This window comes from Rhinopithecus roxellana, chromosome 3 (assembly GCF_007565055.1).
Source record: "Rhinopithecus roxellana isolate Shanxi Qingling chromosome 3, ASM756505v1, whole genome shotgun sequence".
Lineage (NCBI taxonomy): Eukaryota > Metazoa > Chordata > Mammalia > Primates > Cercopithecidae > Rhinopithecus > Rhinopithecus roxellana.
In genome coordinates, this window is record NC_044551.1 from 17854755 (window position 1) to 17875027 (window position 20273).

Here is a 20273-nt window from a genome sequence, read left to right on the forward strand (position 1 = left end):
AAACACATATAGAAAAAAAGGACCCACCTAATTCCTTAATTTCATTTGGCCTGAACTCTCCACTTTTCATCTCTCTCCACTTTTCTTTGTTTTTCTGACTCATCTGTACCCTCTTGCACCATAAGCTTCTATTAAAACCACAGGATTTTCATAAAATCAGGGAATAACATGGTAATACTGGCCAATGTATTTAAGGTTATCTTCCAAGAGGTCTCCTTGGAAGGACATCTCCCAAGACTTACATCTCATAATGAAGTTCAGAGCTGGAAAAGATTTTCAAGGTCATCGACTCCCCATAGAACTAATAAAATCACCTGACTCATATCTAAGCCGCTCCCATCTTGTGATCTATTTCCTGTCTATTCAGGAGCTTCAGGGGCCTGGGAATAGCTTCTGGTCTCAACCAGGAAGGTGCTAACATACCACTGTGCCAAAGATAAGTCACCTGTTTGAGAACACCCCATGCATGGCCCCAGTACAATAGGGCAGACAAAAAGAAAGAGAAGCAAAACTGTTATTCCAAAATTGGAAAGAGAATAGCTCTCAGAAACAAAAGGACCACAAGCAGTCTGAATATCCCTAGCTATGTAACACAGTTATATCCTCAAATTCTCAAGTCGTTCCCTAAAGCTAACTTTTCCATCAATATCCCCCTCCATTCAAACTTGAGTATGGAGAAAGAGTAAGCTTATTTATAAATAAATAAATATTTCATCTTGATATAAATATTTATCTCTCAAGGGAGTTTTATTCTAAATGATGGAAACATCTTTGTATCTTTTAAAGTACCACAAAACTGAAAAGTTTTTAAAATACTTCCTGGTATGGTTAGCAGTGGCTTTTAAACAGCATGTAAGATTTAGTGGATTAAATTAGATAATGCGTGCAAAGTCCTTACTCTAACTTGCCTGGATCAGAGAAAGGGCTCTATAAACATCACCTTTTATTATCGCCATTTTTGTTATTCCTCTCTCCAAAGCTACTTATAAAAGAGACAATGCCATTGCCCCTCTAGGGATAAATGCCACAGGACCAAGCAATTGGCTTATATGGTGGGGTTGGACAGCCAGCCTATGTGAGCTCTAGGTTTTAAGACAGGCATAACACAACTAAACCTTATTCTAGACACAACGTCTATAACCTGCAAATTCAGACCCTCATCAGTCCTGTAAGGCGGCAATTCGAAGAGGAGGAATTTGTAGGACAAAAAGGAAGAAAAACATTAAAAATTCCAGTTCTTTTTTTTAGGAGCTAAATAACACTGACTTCCAAAAGATAATCTGTACTGGCTGATAATACATACAATGCATATTTACCATGTTACAGGAAACTGAGATCAATGGGAAGAGCTTTGGATCTCCCTATATTATTTGTGAAGCATAGTTTTATTAAAGAGCCCAGAAAACAACTCTCTTGAAAAAACATTATCAAGGCCTCTGCTAATACATTACAGTATCTTAAAAATTACATTCTTTTGAAGCAAGGTTAATTTTCAGCATTTTTAAACATCTAATATCTAAACAAAAATAAGTATCCTAAAGTTGAATCCATGGTTTTCACGTACAATGTCCAAGTTTGGTCAAGAAAAGTCATAACTAAAGACAAGCAACATAAAGAGGGCTTTCTTATTTGGCTATTCTTGATTGATTTCTGTCTCCTCCAATTTTTCTTTTATGTATATCTGAATTTTTCATATTTGGGCAATAAAGTTATCAATTTCATGGTCACTGAGTCCTTTGGCTCATGATTTAAAGGTCATCCACACAATAGTAAATGCCTACTATATGCCTTAAACAGTGTTATAAACCAAATTTGGGTGATCTAAACTAGTGGTTTGCAAACTTTAACATTCATCAGAATCACATGGAAGATTTATGAAATGCAGAGTTTCTAATTCAGTAGGTGTGTGGTGAGGTCTGAGAATTTCATTTCTAAAACATTTCCAGTGATGCTGATGCTGTGGGTCTGGGGACCACACTTGGACCACACTGCCCTAAGCAAAAGGAACTTACTATACAGCAGGAGAGATAAACAAATAATTACAAGGCAAAATGTGATATGCTTCTCAGAGAGACACTAGATATGTTGTGGGTTTAGGGGAAGGGCATTTCTGAGCTACAGCAGGATTTGGAGAAGAAAAATGAGCTGGAACTTGAAACCTGCCCCAGAAAGCCCAGAGGTGATAACTCCCTGTGGAATTTTACCATCCTTTCATGGTCTCTTTTAATCCTATCCACGCCCTTGTAAATTGTCCCTTCCTCTAACTCTCAATTACCCTATGTAAGAGTGCTCTCTATTCATAGGCAGGATAAGCATAATGAATGTTGATAGAAAGTTATCAGTAAGGAGATGGGGTAACAATGGAATGGAGCAGAACAAAATCTCATGAAAGACACACCAAGAGCAAAGACATGCAAAGAAGTGTATGAGCCATAATCAGAAAACACTCAGCAGTCCAGAATGGGTACACAAAAATATCCTTGAAGGGTACAGCAAGACAAAAAGCCATAATGGCAACCACTACAGAGACCTGGAATGCTGTGTTATCTGTACTTTAGACTGCAGGCCTGTGATTCTTCAGATGTGATACATATACCTCTAGAGCAGAGTTTCTCCTGCTTAGCACTATTGACCACTGGGGCTGGTTAACTCTGGGGGATGGGGAGACTGTTCTGGTTGTTATAGGATGTTTATCAGCATCCCTGGCCTCTACCTACTAGATGTCACTCCCCCAGGTGTGACAATCGAAAATGTCCTCAGACATTGCCAAATGTCTCTGGGGGCAAATCAGATCCCACCTCATTGAAAACCACTAGCGTAGAGAGGACATGGCAGGGGGCCAGGGATATTAAACATGGTGATTCTTTCTAAAGCAACTTTAATTAAAAGTCAAGTCATTTCAAATACTCTATATTAAAATAAGAAAATATTAAGAAATGAAGAATGCAAAACACACAATACAGAAGCAAAAATATGAGACTTAGAAATTTCACAACTGCATTGGGTTAATCTAGGTGAGAGCCCAGATCTTGATGGGACCTCTGGAATGTTCCAAGTACTGCTGTCTGCACCTCTGTGCAAGTGAGGTTATCAGCAGGTATAACTCAGTGTATACAGAAGAAGGCCGGGGTCACAAGCAGGAGACTTGGTATGAACTCAGTCCCTAGCAATGTTATCTTGAACCTGTCACTTCAATTTTCTGAACCTCAGTTTCCCAATTTGTATAACAAGGTTTCATCTGAGGTTCCAATGGTATAATACATGCGAAAAAGTATGCTCTAAGCCATATAATACTATACAACTGGTAGTTCATTTTTACATAACCTTATAAGACTTTTTAAAAAGAGATCCTTGGAAATAGTTCTATTATAATTTTGAATTTTTAATATACCAATTATATCCAGAAACATAACTCTTTGTATTCAAAGAGATTTCCATAAAATGCTTTGAAACTAACACAAATAATGGGTTGGTCTTCCAGTTAATTTTGGGAATTGAGGAAACCACCAATTTATATTCTAGGTTCTCCAGCTTAAAGTATTTCCTCCCTAATTTAAAATCAAAAGTATCGAAGTATCGAAACTCCCAAAAAGGACTTTGAAAAAGTTATAATATTATTAAACTAACTTGCAGCTTGGCTTCCCATAAGTGATGAATTCTTGTTTTATAAAGTAGTTTATAAATGTGGCACTTCATGTGTTGAAGTTGAAATTTAAGATTGGTGGAAATATAAAATTGGTGGCTTCATTTGGACTGAGTTACTTCTAAGCTCTATGGAATCAGAAACACCTACTGTCCAACCACGTTGAAAAGTTAACAACTTTTCCAAGGAAAGTGGGTTTTATAAACGGAAGTCTGAAATTTGGAACATGCAGTTATTCATTTTGCAAATAACTCACTAACATCATAAATCAATTAAACCAAGCAGCAAATATTTTCACAGATCAATGAGCTACTGCTAAAGGGTACAGTACAATTAAATTACAGCCTTGGTTAAATGTCATTGCTTTATCACAGTAGGCCTTTCAGAGTTGAGTCGTGTTAACTAATTCAACTATTCAACCAGAAGCTGTTTCACTTCCAAAAATTCTAAGTATCAAACATCAATTTTACTTGGCAGTTGGCCTTTACGTTCAGCTCATATTACTTGTCATCTGAAATTTACACATACTATTTTTGAATGCAAAGTAAGAATAATAGTTTTGCGGGGGCAGAATGAATAAAAGAAGGATACAGAAAATCATACTAGAACCTAAAAATTAGCTTCTTATGGGCAGCTGCACTCCAGAGATTATATACGGCTCCAAAGTGGTGGCAGTGTTGCCTCAAGCATAGGCAGTGAAGATGACCAAAAGACCTGACCTGTTCTTCCTCCTCTAGGCTGTTAATATATGAGGCTATGTCCCAGTCAAAGAAAAGGCTAGTAATAAAAGGCAAAGCATATATATGCCTGTAGGAATAAAAGGGAAGACAAGGCTCTAGTCCCCAGTTCAACAAAACTACATATATTACATCACCAGATCATACTTACCAGCAGAGACCCTCCTTAAGCTCCTCTCCTGCTCCAAGGAGAACTAGAAAATAGTAAGCATCACCACCAAAAAAAACCCCGGTTTTTACCAGATCTTTTCTTTTTGCTGCTATGGATTCACTCCCACCCTTCTCTATCCTAAGAAGGCTGACCTACTTTGACTTGAGATTCACCGATGGAAGGCACAGGCAGGCAACCCAGCAGTGGAGACCCTCCACCCAACCAGGTTGCTGTGATTTGACTGAGTTATTCTACCAAAGGTCATAGTTCCTATTAAGTGGCCTTTGGTAGAGGAACTCAGTCAAATCACAGCAACCTGCCCCAGAAAGCCCAGAGGTGATAACTCCCTGTGGAATTTTACCATCCTTTCATGGTCTCTTTTAATCCTATCCATGCCCTTGTAAATTGTCCCTTCCTCTAACTCTCAATTACACTATGTAAGAGTGCTCTCTATTCATAGGCAGGACCCTGATTGATTGACCCATCAAAGCTCTTCCACTAAATGTGCCGTCATCTGCATTTCCTCCTTTATCTTGTTCATTCCTGAACAAGGGAAGACCTAAAAAAATCTTGTCTCCCCTCCTCAACAATGAATACTATGGAGTGCTCTCCAGGAAAAGACAAAGAATTGAGTCCAAACTCTTATTATTTAGCACAATATTAACAGCAAAAGGAAGGGTTAGAAATAAGTGAGCTTACCTGCATTGATGAGATCTGCATCAGCTTCATGTTGTCGTGGATATGGACCCTGTCAAATACAGCATACATCCAATCAGTAAATGAAGATTCTCACTGAATCACATTAAAACTGTAATATAAGTAACTTCCCTAAAAACCTTAGAAATTTATCATCCGAAGACTAGAGGTAAACTTTTGAAAAATAATTCTGTTGTGTCCATGGCTCTGTTTCTTATGTTAGTCTTTTCTATACTAAAGTTGTGATTGGGCAAATGAAAAATATTTTCTAAAAATTACCAATTTGAAAGAAATGCTATACTATTAGAAACACAAGTCCATAAAACAAAAAGTAATTATTTAGTCCCTACTATGAAAATGTATTAGAAATGTAGGTCAGCAAAACTAATGGTAAAACTAATGTAGGCCAGGGCAGTGGCTCATGCCTCTAATCTCAGCACTTTGGGAAGCTGAGGCAGGAAGTTCACTTGAGGTCAGTTCAAACCCAGGCTGGCCAACATAGTGACACCCCATTCTCTTAAAAATATAAAAATCAAAGAAAAAAGATTTAGTACCTACTATGCAACCAATGTTATTCAAAAACTTTTCCATGAGGATTAATGAATACAAACTACATCACATTATTTGGCTAGAAGGACCTGAAGAGACAAACTTTTAGCTTTCTGATTTGTAAACTGTAGGTCTGAATTTGAGTTTCTAATCTTACTCCTCACTACATCTAAGTTTTGATATACTTACGTCCTTATGTTCCTTTTGCACAGCTACTCTCAGTAAAGTTTTTAAAATTTTCCATATGTTTTTATAACATAACTCTATTTAAATAGGGCAAGTAGTTAAAGAATATCACATATATTTGATGAAAAGGGAGGAAATTATAAAAAAATGAAAAGGCATAAGATATAAGATGGAGCCAAAAATGAAGAAATATTGGCTGTGAAATTTTTACATACTTTCTAGAGAGAGACCACAAATTTATCCTGTAAACTGAAGGGGCAACTAATGTTCAGAACGATGTAAATTTTCCTTTAAACACTGGCCACGGATAATCCACAAATTTATTTCCCTTTTCTTCAAAACTAGGAATTTGATCACTCTAGATAATCTCTAAGGCACCTTAAAAACGCAAATCTTTGGCCAGGCGCAGTGGCTCATGCCTGTAATTGCAGCACTTTGGGAGGTCAAGGCGGGTGGATCACGAGGTCAGGAAATTAAGACCATCCTAGCTAACATGGTGAAACCCCGTCTCTATTAAAAATACAAAAAAATTAGCCAGGCGTGGTGGCGGGCACCTGTAGCCCCAGCTACTTGGGAGGCTGAGGCAGGAGAATGGCCTGAACTCAGGAGGTGGAGGTTGCAGTGAGCCAAGATCGCGCCACTGCACTCCAGCCTGGGCGACACAGAGAGATTAAGCCTCAAAAAACAAACAAAAAAAAAAAAGCAAGTCTTTGACTTCCACATGAATCTGCTTTTATCCAAACACATATCATTTTTGTGTCTTTGAAAATGGCACGATTATTGCCTCAATGAGTATCAACTGTATGCCCATGATCATTATTTATATTTTGAATTATGAATGTTTCCATATGCATAATTTCTATTGCATTAACAGTTATGATCTACTGAGAAATAAAAGATTATGAATAGACAAACCAAATCCCTGCCATTGTTAATTAAATTAAGATGTCATACAGGAAGCAAAAAATATATGATTTTATTATAATAATGAAAAAATATGGCCTAACTAAGAAAACTGAGCTCATCTGGATGCTTAATCTTAAGGAAGAAAAAAATTTAACCTTTTGGACAATAGGGCCTCGAAAGGAGAACAAGAGGAGAACTTCTACAGTTTTTTGAGGCAATCAACTCAAACAATGTCCCTGTCCTAAAGTAGAAACCTTCCTCTTCAATTTCTTACTCTGAGGCTTAATTTTATTTAACATAGAACTATTAAGAACCTTCATTATCTTGTCCAACAACAGAAGGATGAGAAAGAGTTTACACAGGAAATCCCGAGGTCTCTCTGAATCAGGTTCCACATGGGAGATGCAGTCAGAAGGCCCAGAGTCAGGAACGCACCATCTACTACATAAAATACAATACTATCTTGCTCACATTTTAAGGGAAAAATTAAATATTTTATTATGATAAAAAGAAAAATAAGGTTGGGCACTTTAAGCAACAACTCAGATTTCACTGTGTGTGACGGATGCACTAAAATCTCCGGTTTCAGCATCACACAATTTATCCATGTAACCAAAAATCACTTGTACCCCAAAAGCTATTGAAATAAAAACATTTAATAAAAAATTTCACAACATGAAATATCTCATTCTTCATTAAGATTGGATTTTAAAGAACAAATTTTCATCTTACCAAACCCAGGACTCCATTTTCACTTTGAAGATGAACAGTCATATTTGGGCTGATAAAGTTGCTGGCCAGGAGAGGGATTCCTATGCCCAAATTAGCTAGAAAAAAAAGATGTTAAGGTCCAGCATATAAAAAGTAGAGAAGTTATGCCATAAATCTTCTACATATATAGATCTGAATGGAAACTTTATTTAAAGGTGGCTTACTCTGAATGTAATAAATGAATATATTCTCCAATCACCCTCTGGGCATTATTTTGTAATTTTTCAAAAAAAGTCTCCAATTAGTCACATCTTTTTCAATAACATTAATATGCTTTCTCACCAATATCAAAGTAGTGGCCTCAGAAGCTAGCCATTTGTTACATTTTAACAAAAATATAAGCACATTTTCATTGATGTGCTCTACAAATTTGGGTTGATGTATTATGACTGATTATTAAACACGGCTTGACTTTTAAAGAATTATTTTCACTATTCAAAACTCCTGCCAAAAGATCATTTTTTATCATCTTTATTGATAAATGGAGTTACCATTTTTAAATTTTAAAAAAGTTTTCTGACAATACCAAAATTTCTGCCTAAAAGTATATCAGATCCTTTGGGTCTCTATGGTAACATTCATTGGTAACTGAATGTTCTGTGACATAAAAAGAAAAGTGGGGAAGAAATTAAATTTCAGCAAATACAATTGAGCCCATATATAAAGTAGTTGTTGTTAAGGCATCAAAGAGTTAACTGAGGTTGTTGCATCTTCTTCCTTAAATGATCAAAACAGGAGAGACGATGATTACTACTCAATGATGTAGGTTCAATCCTGCCTATCAACACACGCAGGCTGATCAGATCAAAGATACACTGCTCGGAACTACTGCCCACTACTGTTCACTACCACTGCACACCAAATACCTCACCAGAACTAGTACAAAGAATGATGGCACTCTGATGAGATTCTAACAGTGAAATCTTCATGAATCAAGGCCAGAGGAGGTTTATATATGGTGCCATATTACACACTACAAAGGCCAGCAGTACAACTCAATGACCCAGGTCACTTCTTGTGGATACAGTAAATCTATGAAGCTATGATTATAACTACTTGATTTACCTCTAATGTTCTATCACAGTCTAGTACAGTGCTATTTGTGATTTATTTCTCAATAATGCACAGAACACATTGGGATATTAATTCCATTATGAGCAGGTATTTTTAGGACAGAGCAACCCAAATTACAAGTCTGGTACCTCAACTCTTTCATCATATTCTAGCATTCTCTCAGTTCTTTAATATTTTAAAGTCAAACAGCAGGGAGGAAAAAAGTCTATGTATTTTGGGTTGAAAAGTAGGAGATACGGAAAGACCATTTACATAAACTGACTTGCAAATATTTTTCACAGGCAATACAATAACTGAATAAAGAACACCTAAAATCAGTATTATAGTCAGTGTTTAAACATCAATGGTAAGTCAGGGTAAGACGGGTTAAGAAGAAAGTCCAGTGACCATCTTTCACCTACTAATTCAACTTGGTTGACTCCACACCTTGCTGATACAAGAGCTGGAAGAGCAGCAACATGCTATTCTTTTCCCTTATGTGGGTTTGCACCATAACACAAGGTGTAAACTGAAAAATGAATTAAAATGAGGTAGAGGTAAAAAGAAAGGAGAAAAAGAAAAGTTCTTCCAGTCAAGATCACAGTCTGGAAGACTGACATTCATGGACTAGGGAAGCTCAGAGAATGGAGACATTTGTCATGTCTCTCATTCTTTCGGTGCTAGGTCTTTAAGTATGGCTTTACTGTATCCACCATTCAACAAAAATTCATTTTATCATAAGCTATGTGTATTTATATGTGTTATTTGTATTATATAATTCAATGTCTGCTGTAGTGAAAACTAGCAAAATGGTGAACAGACTTGTTAAATGCATTCAAAATCCAAATATTAATTATGTCTACTCTACCTCCTTTTCTTGACAAAGTATCTAAAGCAGAATTTGAATCATTTGTTGAATACCCTTACAAAATATCAGATATAAAAGGGTACTCACAGGATCTTTGTCAAGAGAATAAGAGGGCTGTTAAGAAGTTGGATCTTTCAATGAGTATGCAAATGTCAGGATAGAGAGCAAGTAAATAGCACTGGTTATTACTAAGAATTCTGAGATTTGAAAACACTCATCTTGGGTAATCTCTTTTCCCAATAATCTCCCATTAAATGCAAGTTGTACTGAAATCTATTGTGTATTAGAAAATAGCTAAGCAAATTATTGATCGCCATTTTGTTTCAAGAAGGCAAAGAGGTATCTGTTATATATCTTGACATCTTTGGGTTATATGCCACATTTTGTAAAAAAAAAAAAAAAAAAAAAAAAAAAAGCATTGATTAATTACATTAAAAGTTACGGTAGACTAGAGATGACTCACTATTCAAGAGGTCTAATAGCCTGATCAATATGGGAAAAGCAAAGGCTATGTCTTTGCCCGGGCTCAGAAGGATAAAGGATACCATACATGCCATCCTCAAACTCAAGAGCGGCCCTCTTGATGATTCGTTCCCTTACGTCATCTCCAGGTTTAGCAGATTTGGCTTCCTCATCTCCCTCTTTCCGGACTGATAAACGCTTTAAATTAAACAGAAATAAATTATTCGTGGTTGAAGGTATGCTTTATATTTTATCACTGCTGAAATAAATTTTACTGGAAAAAAGATGAGCTCGCTCCCATTATTATGAGACAAATCTGCAATATACCAGAGATTTAAAAAATACCATGGGTGATATTTGATGGTAGAAATAATTCTTCAGGAACTAAATGAAAGTGGTCAGATTTGTTTAAAGAGGAAGATATGATCTTCAGTCTGTTTGAAGCAAATAATCTGTTACTATCATCACACTGCTACTTCAGTTACTCTTCCAACTAAATTATCTTCTGGTGCGCAGGGACTGGCCAGAAGAATGAAAGAGGAACAGACTTTGGGAATGTGTTTTTCAGGGCTGTCAGAATGTGTTTACCAGGTGTTGCTGCTGCCAATTGCCTGTTTCCACTTGCAAACTCTAGACTACTTCTACCACAAATGCATCACAGGAATCACAGAAATACACAGAAACCAGCCAGGAAACTATTTCCTTTATTAAGTCTCCTTGACACAAACAGGCTCATGTTTGCAAAAGTCGCATCCTTTCTTCCTAGGCCCCTGACACTGGTTTTGTATTATAAAATGTCTTCCTGTTTGATATCTATAAGGTAGATATCTCTGCAACCTACTATATGTCTATTCTGTTGCTGATCCCTAGACAATTCTGAATCATGATAGTAATTCTGGCAAGGTGGCCATTCTCTGTTCTCACTGGCTGATGATTTAGATATGTGTCCCCTCCAAATCTCAGGTTGAAATGTACTTTCCAATGTTGGAGGTGCAGCCTAGTGGGAAGTGTTGGATCATGGATGCAGATCCCTTATGAATTGGCTTAGTGCCATCCCCTTGGAAATGCAGGAGTTCTCCTTCTGTTAGTTTACATATCAGTTGGTTGTCTAAAGGAACCTGGCACCTTCTCTCTCTCTCACCATGTGACATGCCTGCTTCCCCTTTTCCTTCTGCTCTGAGTAAAAGCTTCCTGAGGTCCTGACCAGAAGCAGATGCTGGTGCCATACTTCATGTATAGCCCACAGAAGTGTGAGCCAAATAAACTTCTTTATAAATTACCCAGTCTCAGGTATTCCCTTACAGCAATGAAACAGGGACAAACACACTGGCCTTAGAATACCTTCAACGCTCCTGGTACCTACATTCCTTGCCACAATCTCATACTCACCAGCTACCCACAGCCCGAAGCTAATTAGAATGACATTCTGCACTCTAGAAAAGTGCATAGCACCTTCAAGATAGACAATTTTGAACAACCAAACATTAAGATAAGACTTCAGCAGGGGTAAAACCACCAAAGACATGATTATTCTTACATCCCCTCTAAGACAGCCAGAAAAACTATACATCATAAATTAGGACAATAGAAGCCTGGTAGACACAGCCTAGAGAATCTCATGACATGGTGATACATATCTTGTGATGACAAGGCACTGTCAGGCTGCACAGAGGCATAGACCATCATATCCCCATTATGGTAAGACACATGAGAAGCTCTTACTAAGATCCAAAACCAGACTTTCTCCTCAGCTCCAGTTCCCCATCATCCGGAATGGCCTCAAGGATGCATTATCTCTGTAACCGGATCCGTGAATACTGACAAAGCAGCTAAGTCAATTACCTCAATTCTTTTCTCATATTTTTCTCCCTTTATAAGGCGATGTACATAAATCTGAGGAATATGGATGTCTTCTGGAGCAAATGCTCCAATATCCACAATTTCTTCAACCTAGACAAACAGAAATTTCTTTCAAAGTTAGTGAAGCTTAAAGTGAATATTTTTAATTTTTTTAAAAGTATATACATCTTCACATACAACTTAGGCTGGATACACGATGTAAATATATATGACAGAATATGAACATTTATCTATGTATGTATATTTGCACATATGAGTAATGTCTATACACCTCCTGGACCCACAAAAGAGAAGAAATTCAAGTGCATGTTTCTGAACAGAAAATACAGACCATAGAGCTCCAGAAGTTAGCCTTTGCTTAAAAGACAAATTTTTAAGCAAATTTACAGTTTTGCTCAGTTACAAATTTGTCAAATGGTTTGTCAGTATGGCTGCTTGAACTTTCACAAATTGCAGCTCAACTATGCAAAACTTGATAGCACATTCCTTAAACAGAGATTCTCCTAAATTAATGGGAAATTTATCATATCAAAGACAAAAATCTGTAATAACATCTGCATGGTCAATTGAAGAGCTTTTTAAATAAAGATACGAATGCTATTTGTAACAGTTGTAAATTATTCTTGTTAGCTTCCTGGGATTGTGATACAACTGCAATTGCTGAAATAATTTACTTAAAGACGGATAATTAATTCCAATATGGAAACTCAAAACTGAAATATTAATTAATAACTAGAAATACTCAATTTAATTAGAATCAAAGTCATTCACCAAGAATAAGGTCATATCATAGCAACATGAAATGCCTCCACATTAGTCTGTTATTTTAGAATTCATTTAAAAGACAATTTTTCTATCAACATAAAACAGTTCAAAATAACAAGGATCAAGAAAAACTAAACTTGACATTGTTGTGGTCAAAGAATTCGCTTTCTGGTGACACACACGCACACAAACACACATACCTTTAAGTTGTGAGTACTCAGCTTAACAGATACAGTATCTAAAGCAAATAATTGTTTGCTTCCATGAACTGACTTATACAAGGACAGTTGTATTGATTTTTGTTTCCTAAACTATTCACTGAAATCTGGAAATTTGTGAGGTTAAGTAGCCCTTCTTACACTGTTCTACTACTATATGCCTTCACTAGGCTCTTCCTACAGTGCAAGAATACCAGGGCTTACAGAAGACATTTTACTCATCGTGCAATGCACACAAATAGCTGAAAAAGGCAAGGACATGGTGGATTAAAGCTATCATCTTTGATAAACAGAAACATTTTGACCAAAATCAAACAAAAATTCCAAGGAAAGATCAGAAAACATGTCAGCATCCAAGTTGAACTACTGGGTAGAGAGGCACCTGGGGATGAGTGAGGAGACAGGGAAAGTGGGGCCGAAGACCCCTTGCCACTCACTGCACTCTATGTCCTCCCCTTGAAAACTCTCTATGTTCCAGTATTTTCTATTCAAGGTGGAGGTGAGGAATGCAGAGCAGCTAAGCACTGCTGCTACCTCTTCAACTGGTTGGAACTTTCAGCCATTAGGGCTCATTCACATCTTTACATATTCAGTTTTAGCCTTCAAAGAAGTTCGTGACTTTAAAAATGTGTTTGTACATTAATCCAGTATCCTGAGGATAGACATGAAGATTTATTATTCATGAAGATACTAAGCCCAAAATTTATTATAATAATGAAAACAACTTTAATGGTCAACAATAGGGAAATGGTCAAATAAACATGGTGTATCCATGTGATTAATCAACATTATGCACTCACAATATTTAATGACATCTCATAATTCCATGTTTCATAAAATCAAGATTTTGTATAAGTAAATAAAAATTTATAGAAATGCACTTTGGCATAGACAATTATTTATATACCTACAGAAAATAAAAGGAAACACATGGAAATGCTAAGAATTGTTATCTCTGGGTAACAGCACAAGTTGTTTTTATTTTCCTTTTACTTTTATAATCAAAAGGGAAACCCACAATGTTATTTTTTCAAAAGATGCGATAAACACTAAGTTTCTAAAACTAGGAGATCATAAGTGGGTCATGTGATGAATCTCACAATTAGTTAGACATGTACCAAAGAGGGCATGTTAAAAAGAAAATAGAGATTCTAAGAAAAACTGAAGTTTTTAAGCCCTAAAAGCAGTCACAACATTATGAGCTAAACTAAGGAAACTCTTCTTGCCTGCATATTTGAAAACAATAATGCGAATTATTTTTCACGCCTAATGTTGCTCCAAAAGGTCAGGCCCTCAAATCTCTTGCTACAATTGAGACAGCAGCTTCCTATTTGGTCTTCCTGCCTCACCCTCTAGCAGGGGCAAGGAACATAATAAAAAAGGAAGAAAAAAAAATCAGTATTGCTCACTTAAACTGAAAATGCTGATGGAAACCCGTCACTATTTTCTTTTGGTTCCATCAAAGAATGTTTCAACAGAAAACAACAAATCAAGACAAAGCTTCACTACCAAGGACAATTACATCATAACTCTCAGAACTAACAGAATGAATATGTCCTGGTAAAACAACTCTGATAAGCAAGAATCTCGCTAAACATAAACAATTACATGTTTTGTCATCCTAATATGAATGGCTTTCAGACTGTAGAAAATGCATGTGCAGCATTTGTCAAAATAACAACACTCAACAATATTGAAAACATCTATACAAAAATCAAAGCTTTCTCAGAGTTGGTTAGCGGAGTTAAGAGCTAAGATAGAAAATATTTGAAGTATAAACCAAAAGAAGAAAACATGTTTTCAGACAATCTATGAAAAGAGTTTAAAAAAAAAAAAATGAAGAGGCAGAACTATCTTAATGCTAGCTATTGAAGGGACTGACTTCAGTGCCAGTTTTGTGTGATCTTGAGAACAGTAAGAAAGAAGCAACAGAAGGATTAAAAAGTCTAGTGAGATCAGGTGATAACATGAGCATTACTGGAAAACCTGATGAGAAAATGATGACTAAAATGAGCTGGTTAGGAAAAACATAAAAATAAAAGACCCCCAGATCCCTTACCAAAGACTGCAGAGTTTTCCTCCTGAAGTCAGAAATGGGTAAGACAGAATAAAGGACAAAGAAAAAGCCTCAGGGGAAAGCAATGGGCAGATCTAAGTGTCCTCAGGCAAGATCCAGACGGAAGAAAGGTAGCTAAGAACAACCTGGACTTTTCCATGGCACTATGAATAGATCTCAAGTCCCACCACTTGCTACAACCAGAAATCCAGACATTTGAGACTTCTCTAATTGGTACTCGTCTTCAGTCATTAACAGAAAAGTAGAGACTAGGAAATGTTGTTATTGATTTGAACTTTGTTTTAAAAGGTTGCTTTCTCTGCCCTGCACTCTTCCTACTTTATAACTCTGAAAACTTAATTTAAAGCTTAGAGAAGGATAAGAATTCATCCCTTGGTGACAATGTGTTTGTGATTGCTTGGCAAACATTACTTATACCTAGGTAAGGGAAAATAAGAGCTACAAGGCAGTAACGTCCTCATTTTTTATTTCATTTTAGTGACAACCTCAATCTGTTATAGACACAAAAACGGGCCCAACCCTAAATGGTGTTAGTGAAAAATGCTGCACACCTGCAAAACTCTGTGTATGATACAAAGTAAGGGCTATTGAGGGGGAGAAAGGAGAAGACTCACATTCCAGGCTTTCTTCCTGACTCATTTTAAGTTTCAAAAAAGTTTAGGAGGAACGTGCTTCTTTTGCCAAAAAGAAAAGAAAAAATCAGAAAACAAGCAATAACATCTAGAATCATGAGAAACATTAACTCCAAAAGAGAGGGGAGAAAAAGTAGCTGTGAAAGACTAGAAAAATAGAAGGGGGAGACAATAAGCAATAAGAGAAGTTACGAGTTAAATGCAGAGGTGCTCTGGATGTTAAAATGAGTAAAATGAAGAGAAAATGTGAATAAGACCTCATGTTCAATAGATCAATAGGAAAACTATAGTTAATAATCTACTGTACCTCTCAAAGCAGCTAGAAGAGAATAATTTGAATGTTCTTAGCATAAGGAATAGAGAAATATTGTAATGGATATCCAATTACCCTGATTTGATCTTTATGTTATACGAATGTATCAAATTATCACAGGTACCCTGAAAATATACAGGTCTATTATGTATCAAAAAAAATAATTTTTTAAACAAGAGGCAATGTAGAGAAAGGGGAGGTCAGCATGTAAGTCATCTTTCTCAAAGATTCAACTGAAGAGAAAAAATCCAAAGGAGCAAGAAAGTGAACATATTCTTAGGCTTCATGCTAAGGAATGATAGGATCAATACAAAAAAACGGAAGAAAATGGTATGAAAGCTAAAAGGGCCAAGGACAGATACATATGGTCTTAGATGTCTATAAGGAAGCGCACAAAGAAGGAAAAGTTGAGAGGCTACCAACAAATTTGCAACCTTTAAAATGGTGGTACATATGATTGCATAGTCATTATTGAAATTGAGTAGATGGGATCTCATGCCAACAGACATTCTACAATGCCCAGTGAAAAATAAACATAACAAAAAAGCATGTTCTGTCAAGAAAATATGCATACAACTGGGATGCCACTGACCTAGTCATGAAGTGTGGTAAGGAATACTTAAAGTGAGTTTAAAGGGAGAAAGAATATCACACTGATAGTTATATAATGCCCAAAGACAGAGATGATATATTTGTAATAGAAGTGACAAAAATTGGCTCAAATAAGAGACACCAATTATTTGAACATCTTCTATTCATCACAGTCTGCTGATAACTCTGTATTGCCTTCTGGTAACTTCTGTATTGCCTTCAGAATAAAACAGTGAGAGAAACCACGATTCAGGACCTCTAACCAGTAAGAATAAATTGCTTGCTAAAGTAGAAATGACAGAAATATTGAGAAAAAATGACAATGTAAAATTGGAATTGGAAATAGACCAGGAAGTGAATCCTAAACGTACACAGAAATATATCCTGGTCTTTGAAGAAAAGATTTCAGTAAGTTCAGAGAAAAGAGAAGCAGGATCAAAAGGTCAGAAACTCAAAATGACAAATGGGCTTATGAAAGATGAGGATTGCAAAACTTCCATTCTGACAATATAAACATGGGTTATATTGATAAGGAAGAGAATGGTTATAAAGAAATGAGTGTAACAACATGGATAGCTTTGTGTTTCTTCATATTTTATCAGGGCTCCCACAAAAGAGACACATATAACCTAGGACAAATGGAAGTTATGAAACCTTAAGAGGTCTATCAAAAGATACAAAATCAGAATGAGATGAGGACTCCTCAAAATGCTCAAGATGAGGAAAGGGTGGCTCCTGGGGTGATTTTGTCTTTGCTGCTGCTGCTGGAGAATTTGAAAATGATAATCACTACTGCTTGGGCAGAAGACAGGAAAAAACAGAGCAGTTGAATTTCATTTTGTTTCTGACTTCACCAGGAAAAAAGTAAGTAGAACTAGTATGATTATGAAGAAATTCAATTCCAAGAAGAGATACCCAGATTCTCTGTACCAATTCTAGGCTGTAGACCTACAACATCTATATCCCAGGACCCTTAAAGAGCCTGAAGATACGATAACAGAATTACAGTCAAGAGAAAAATGGTAGAGGTGTCAACTGAGAGGCAAATATACTCCTTTTCAAAAGGAGGGCTCAATCTACAACAGTATTCTAAAATGGATTATTATATATGTGGTCTAGATGGCCATAAAGAGAGAAAACAATTGGACAGCAGTCTAAGTCTTCCCCCCAATTAAATCATGTCATATGATCTTTATTAATTTGTGATCAGGCTAGAACATAAGTAGGCCAGGAAAAAAGCACAATGTGTAGTTCCACCGAGCCTCTGACCCAGCCCTTCACATAAGTCTTACAGACATAGCAGGAAAATGTGACTTGAGCTCATTCCCTTAAAATCAAGAAATACAAACTAAGCACCTACTAGATTTGGCAAGGAAGAAAACAGAAGAGGTGTATGCTCTGGTGTACAGATAGGTAGACAAATACTTGAAGAACCGTAAGTATACGGTGGCTTGACAAAGCCTTAGGGGGAAGTCTTCAGTGTTGTGGTTTTTAACTTTTGAGGGTACATGTATTACTTTAAGAATCTCATGGGTCATTTCAGGTACACAAAGGTTTGTTTGGGTATAAAATCCTTTGTGAGATTCCATGGAATTACTCCACAGACATCTGTCCACCCTCGTCCCCTAGCTCTAGCCTAGACCCCTGCTCTAACGATTTGATGTCTTTGTCCTATCCTGTTCAGTCAACATATTTACAAGGCTTTAAATGAAGATAAGGAAGTCAGCATTATAGTTAAGGGGCAAGGGTTTGGGTGCATCCCTTTCTCTAAGAGAGAAGACAATCTGATGCTCATGCCTCCAAGTATTTACCAAAAGAAGTGACAACCATATTCAGGGAGTTGAACCACTCTTTTAAATGCCCAAAGAACGGTATGCCCCTAGAACAAACCAATTACCTTTATACCACAGTCATAAAGAGTCAGTTTTTCTTTCTTGCAATCAAGTGAGCATTTCTTACCATTAAAACATAGTGCCTGACATAAAATTGTCTGGTTGTAGTAGCAAGAATAATTGTATTTCATCTGATCATCAGCTTTCTTTTATATGTACTATTAACTATATAAATACTTTGATTTTTATTTGGCATCCCAGGCCTCACTCATGTTTATCATTATAGTATCAATTTTTAGTCCAATCCTAGAAACACTGTACAGTTCTACCATTCCTTTTCATTCTTATAGCTCTGTTCCTAATTGATGCTATCATGTATATTTATGTCTTACAAGCTATTTTAAATCATCTTTGGGAAAAAAACAGGTAAAAATTAAACAGCACATTTATCAAACTGGAAACTGATCCAAGGCCAGAAAGAATAGCTAATTCAATGAAGACAGAAAATGATCTCTACTGGTTAGGGAAATAAAATGGGCAAGTGTTAACTGAATGAACTTCAGCAGGGAGTAAAGTTAATATCCTAAAATACCTGGCCTAATAGTTTTTTGAAATGCAAATAGAAAGGTTTAGCTAACCACCAGCACAAAGACTATTACATGACAGAAGTACTTCCAAACACCAAGAGTCTTCCTTTCTCTGTTTGCTGTCCAGTCTCAGAGTTGGTGATAGCACCTTCAACATAATGTACCTCAATACAAAACAGAAACAGTCCTTCCTCCCTACAATGCCTCATTTTAAAATGCAGGATGTGAAAAATGGATAAAGCAGTCTGAACTCTAGAGGAAAAGCTTTATCTGAAATAACTCAGTTTGTTAAAACTGACTAGCAGCAAAATTAATAGCTTACATATTAAATCCTTATATTATACAACTTCTGACCCATATTGATTTTAAAAAAGTAGAAATGTTACTTCATATACCATCCCAATAGTTTTTGTAATGTGGAAGAATTGTTTAAAAAAATTAAAAGCAGTTTAAGACAAGTATTTTCATTTCCACTGACTCTCAAACCAAGCTAAAATAGCAAAATACCAGCATTGATTAGACTAACACTTTATTTTTATTTTACTTTTTGAGATGACATCTCATTATGTTGCCCAGGCTTGTCTCAAATTCCTGGGCTCAAGAGATTCTCCTGCCTCAGCCTCCTGGGTAGCTGGGATTACAGGCATGCACCACTATGCCCAGCTGCTAACATTTTTTGTTTGCCCAGAAATGCCAATCTTCTCTTTATGTGTGACTTACTAACATTCAGGCAATATTCTAAATATCCAGATTTCATTTGTCATATCTCTTTTAAAAAAGAAACTTCATTAGGACTGTAGCAAATCCAGAGAAATAATTAAAATGAATACAGTTACCCAAAGGAATTAAAATACATCTAACATGTTCATTCAAAGCACCAGTCTTACCTGTAATAGTTTTTAAAAAATTACACCATTATCATATACCCCAAGGAAAACAGGGAGACATAATATAATTAATAGAATTAAATGAGGAACATTTTCTAGTGAAGAGAGTCACAGAGAAACAGAAAGAGAAAAAGTTCGTGTTGGGTTTTTTACAGCTACAGAAAGGCTGCCTATTAGTGATGCCAATTCAACTTTAAAATGTTACTCTAAGACTATTTCCTTCAATTTGAAGCTGTTAATCATCCCTGAAGCACTTTATAATGCAGGAATACAACACTTAACACATAAAATGCAAAATGGGATTGGGTTAAACCCTAGCATTTCCAGAACACAGTTAATGGCTGCTAAATCTAACAGATTTCATTTGAATTCAGCATGAGAATGACTCAACAGTCCCTAAATTTAAAATTGTTTAGCATGTGCATTAGAAGAATTTTACTTTATTCATTTCATTTTTTAAATGTCCTCCACGTTTTCATTTCTACAGAG

General features: G+C 36.2%; 1 protein-coding gene across 2 annotated transcripts in view; it reads right to left on the bottom strand.

Moving 5' to 3' along the window:
* The window catches only part of OXCT1 (3-oxoacid CoA-transferase 1), a 151889-nt gene that overhangs the window by 76674 nt on the left and 54942 nt on the right, over positions 1–20273 (bottom strand). For both annotated transcript variants that reach the window (XM_030927441.1, XM_030927440.1), the window contains exons 8-11: positions 11865–11972; positions 10106–10220; positions 7601–7695; positions 5231–5279 (exon numbers count right to left, since the gene is read on the bottom strand). In XM_030927441.1, coding sequence (XP_030783301.1) covers positions 5231–5279; positions 7601–7695; positions 10106–10220; positions 11865–11972 — 367 coding nt within the window. The remainder of the gene's footprint in view (positions 1–5230; positions 5280–7600; positions 7696–10105; positions 10221–11864; positions 11973–20273) is intronic.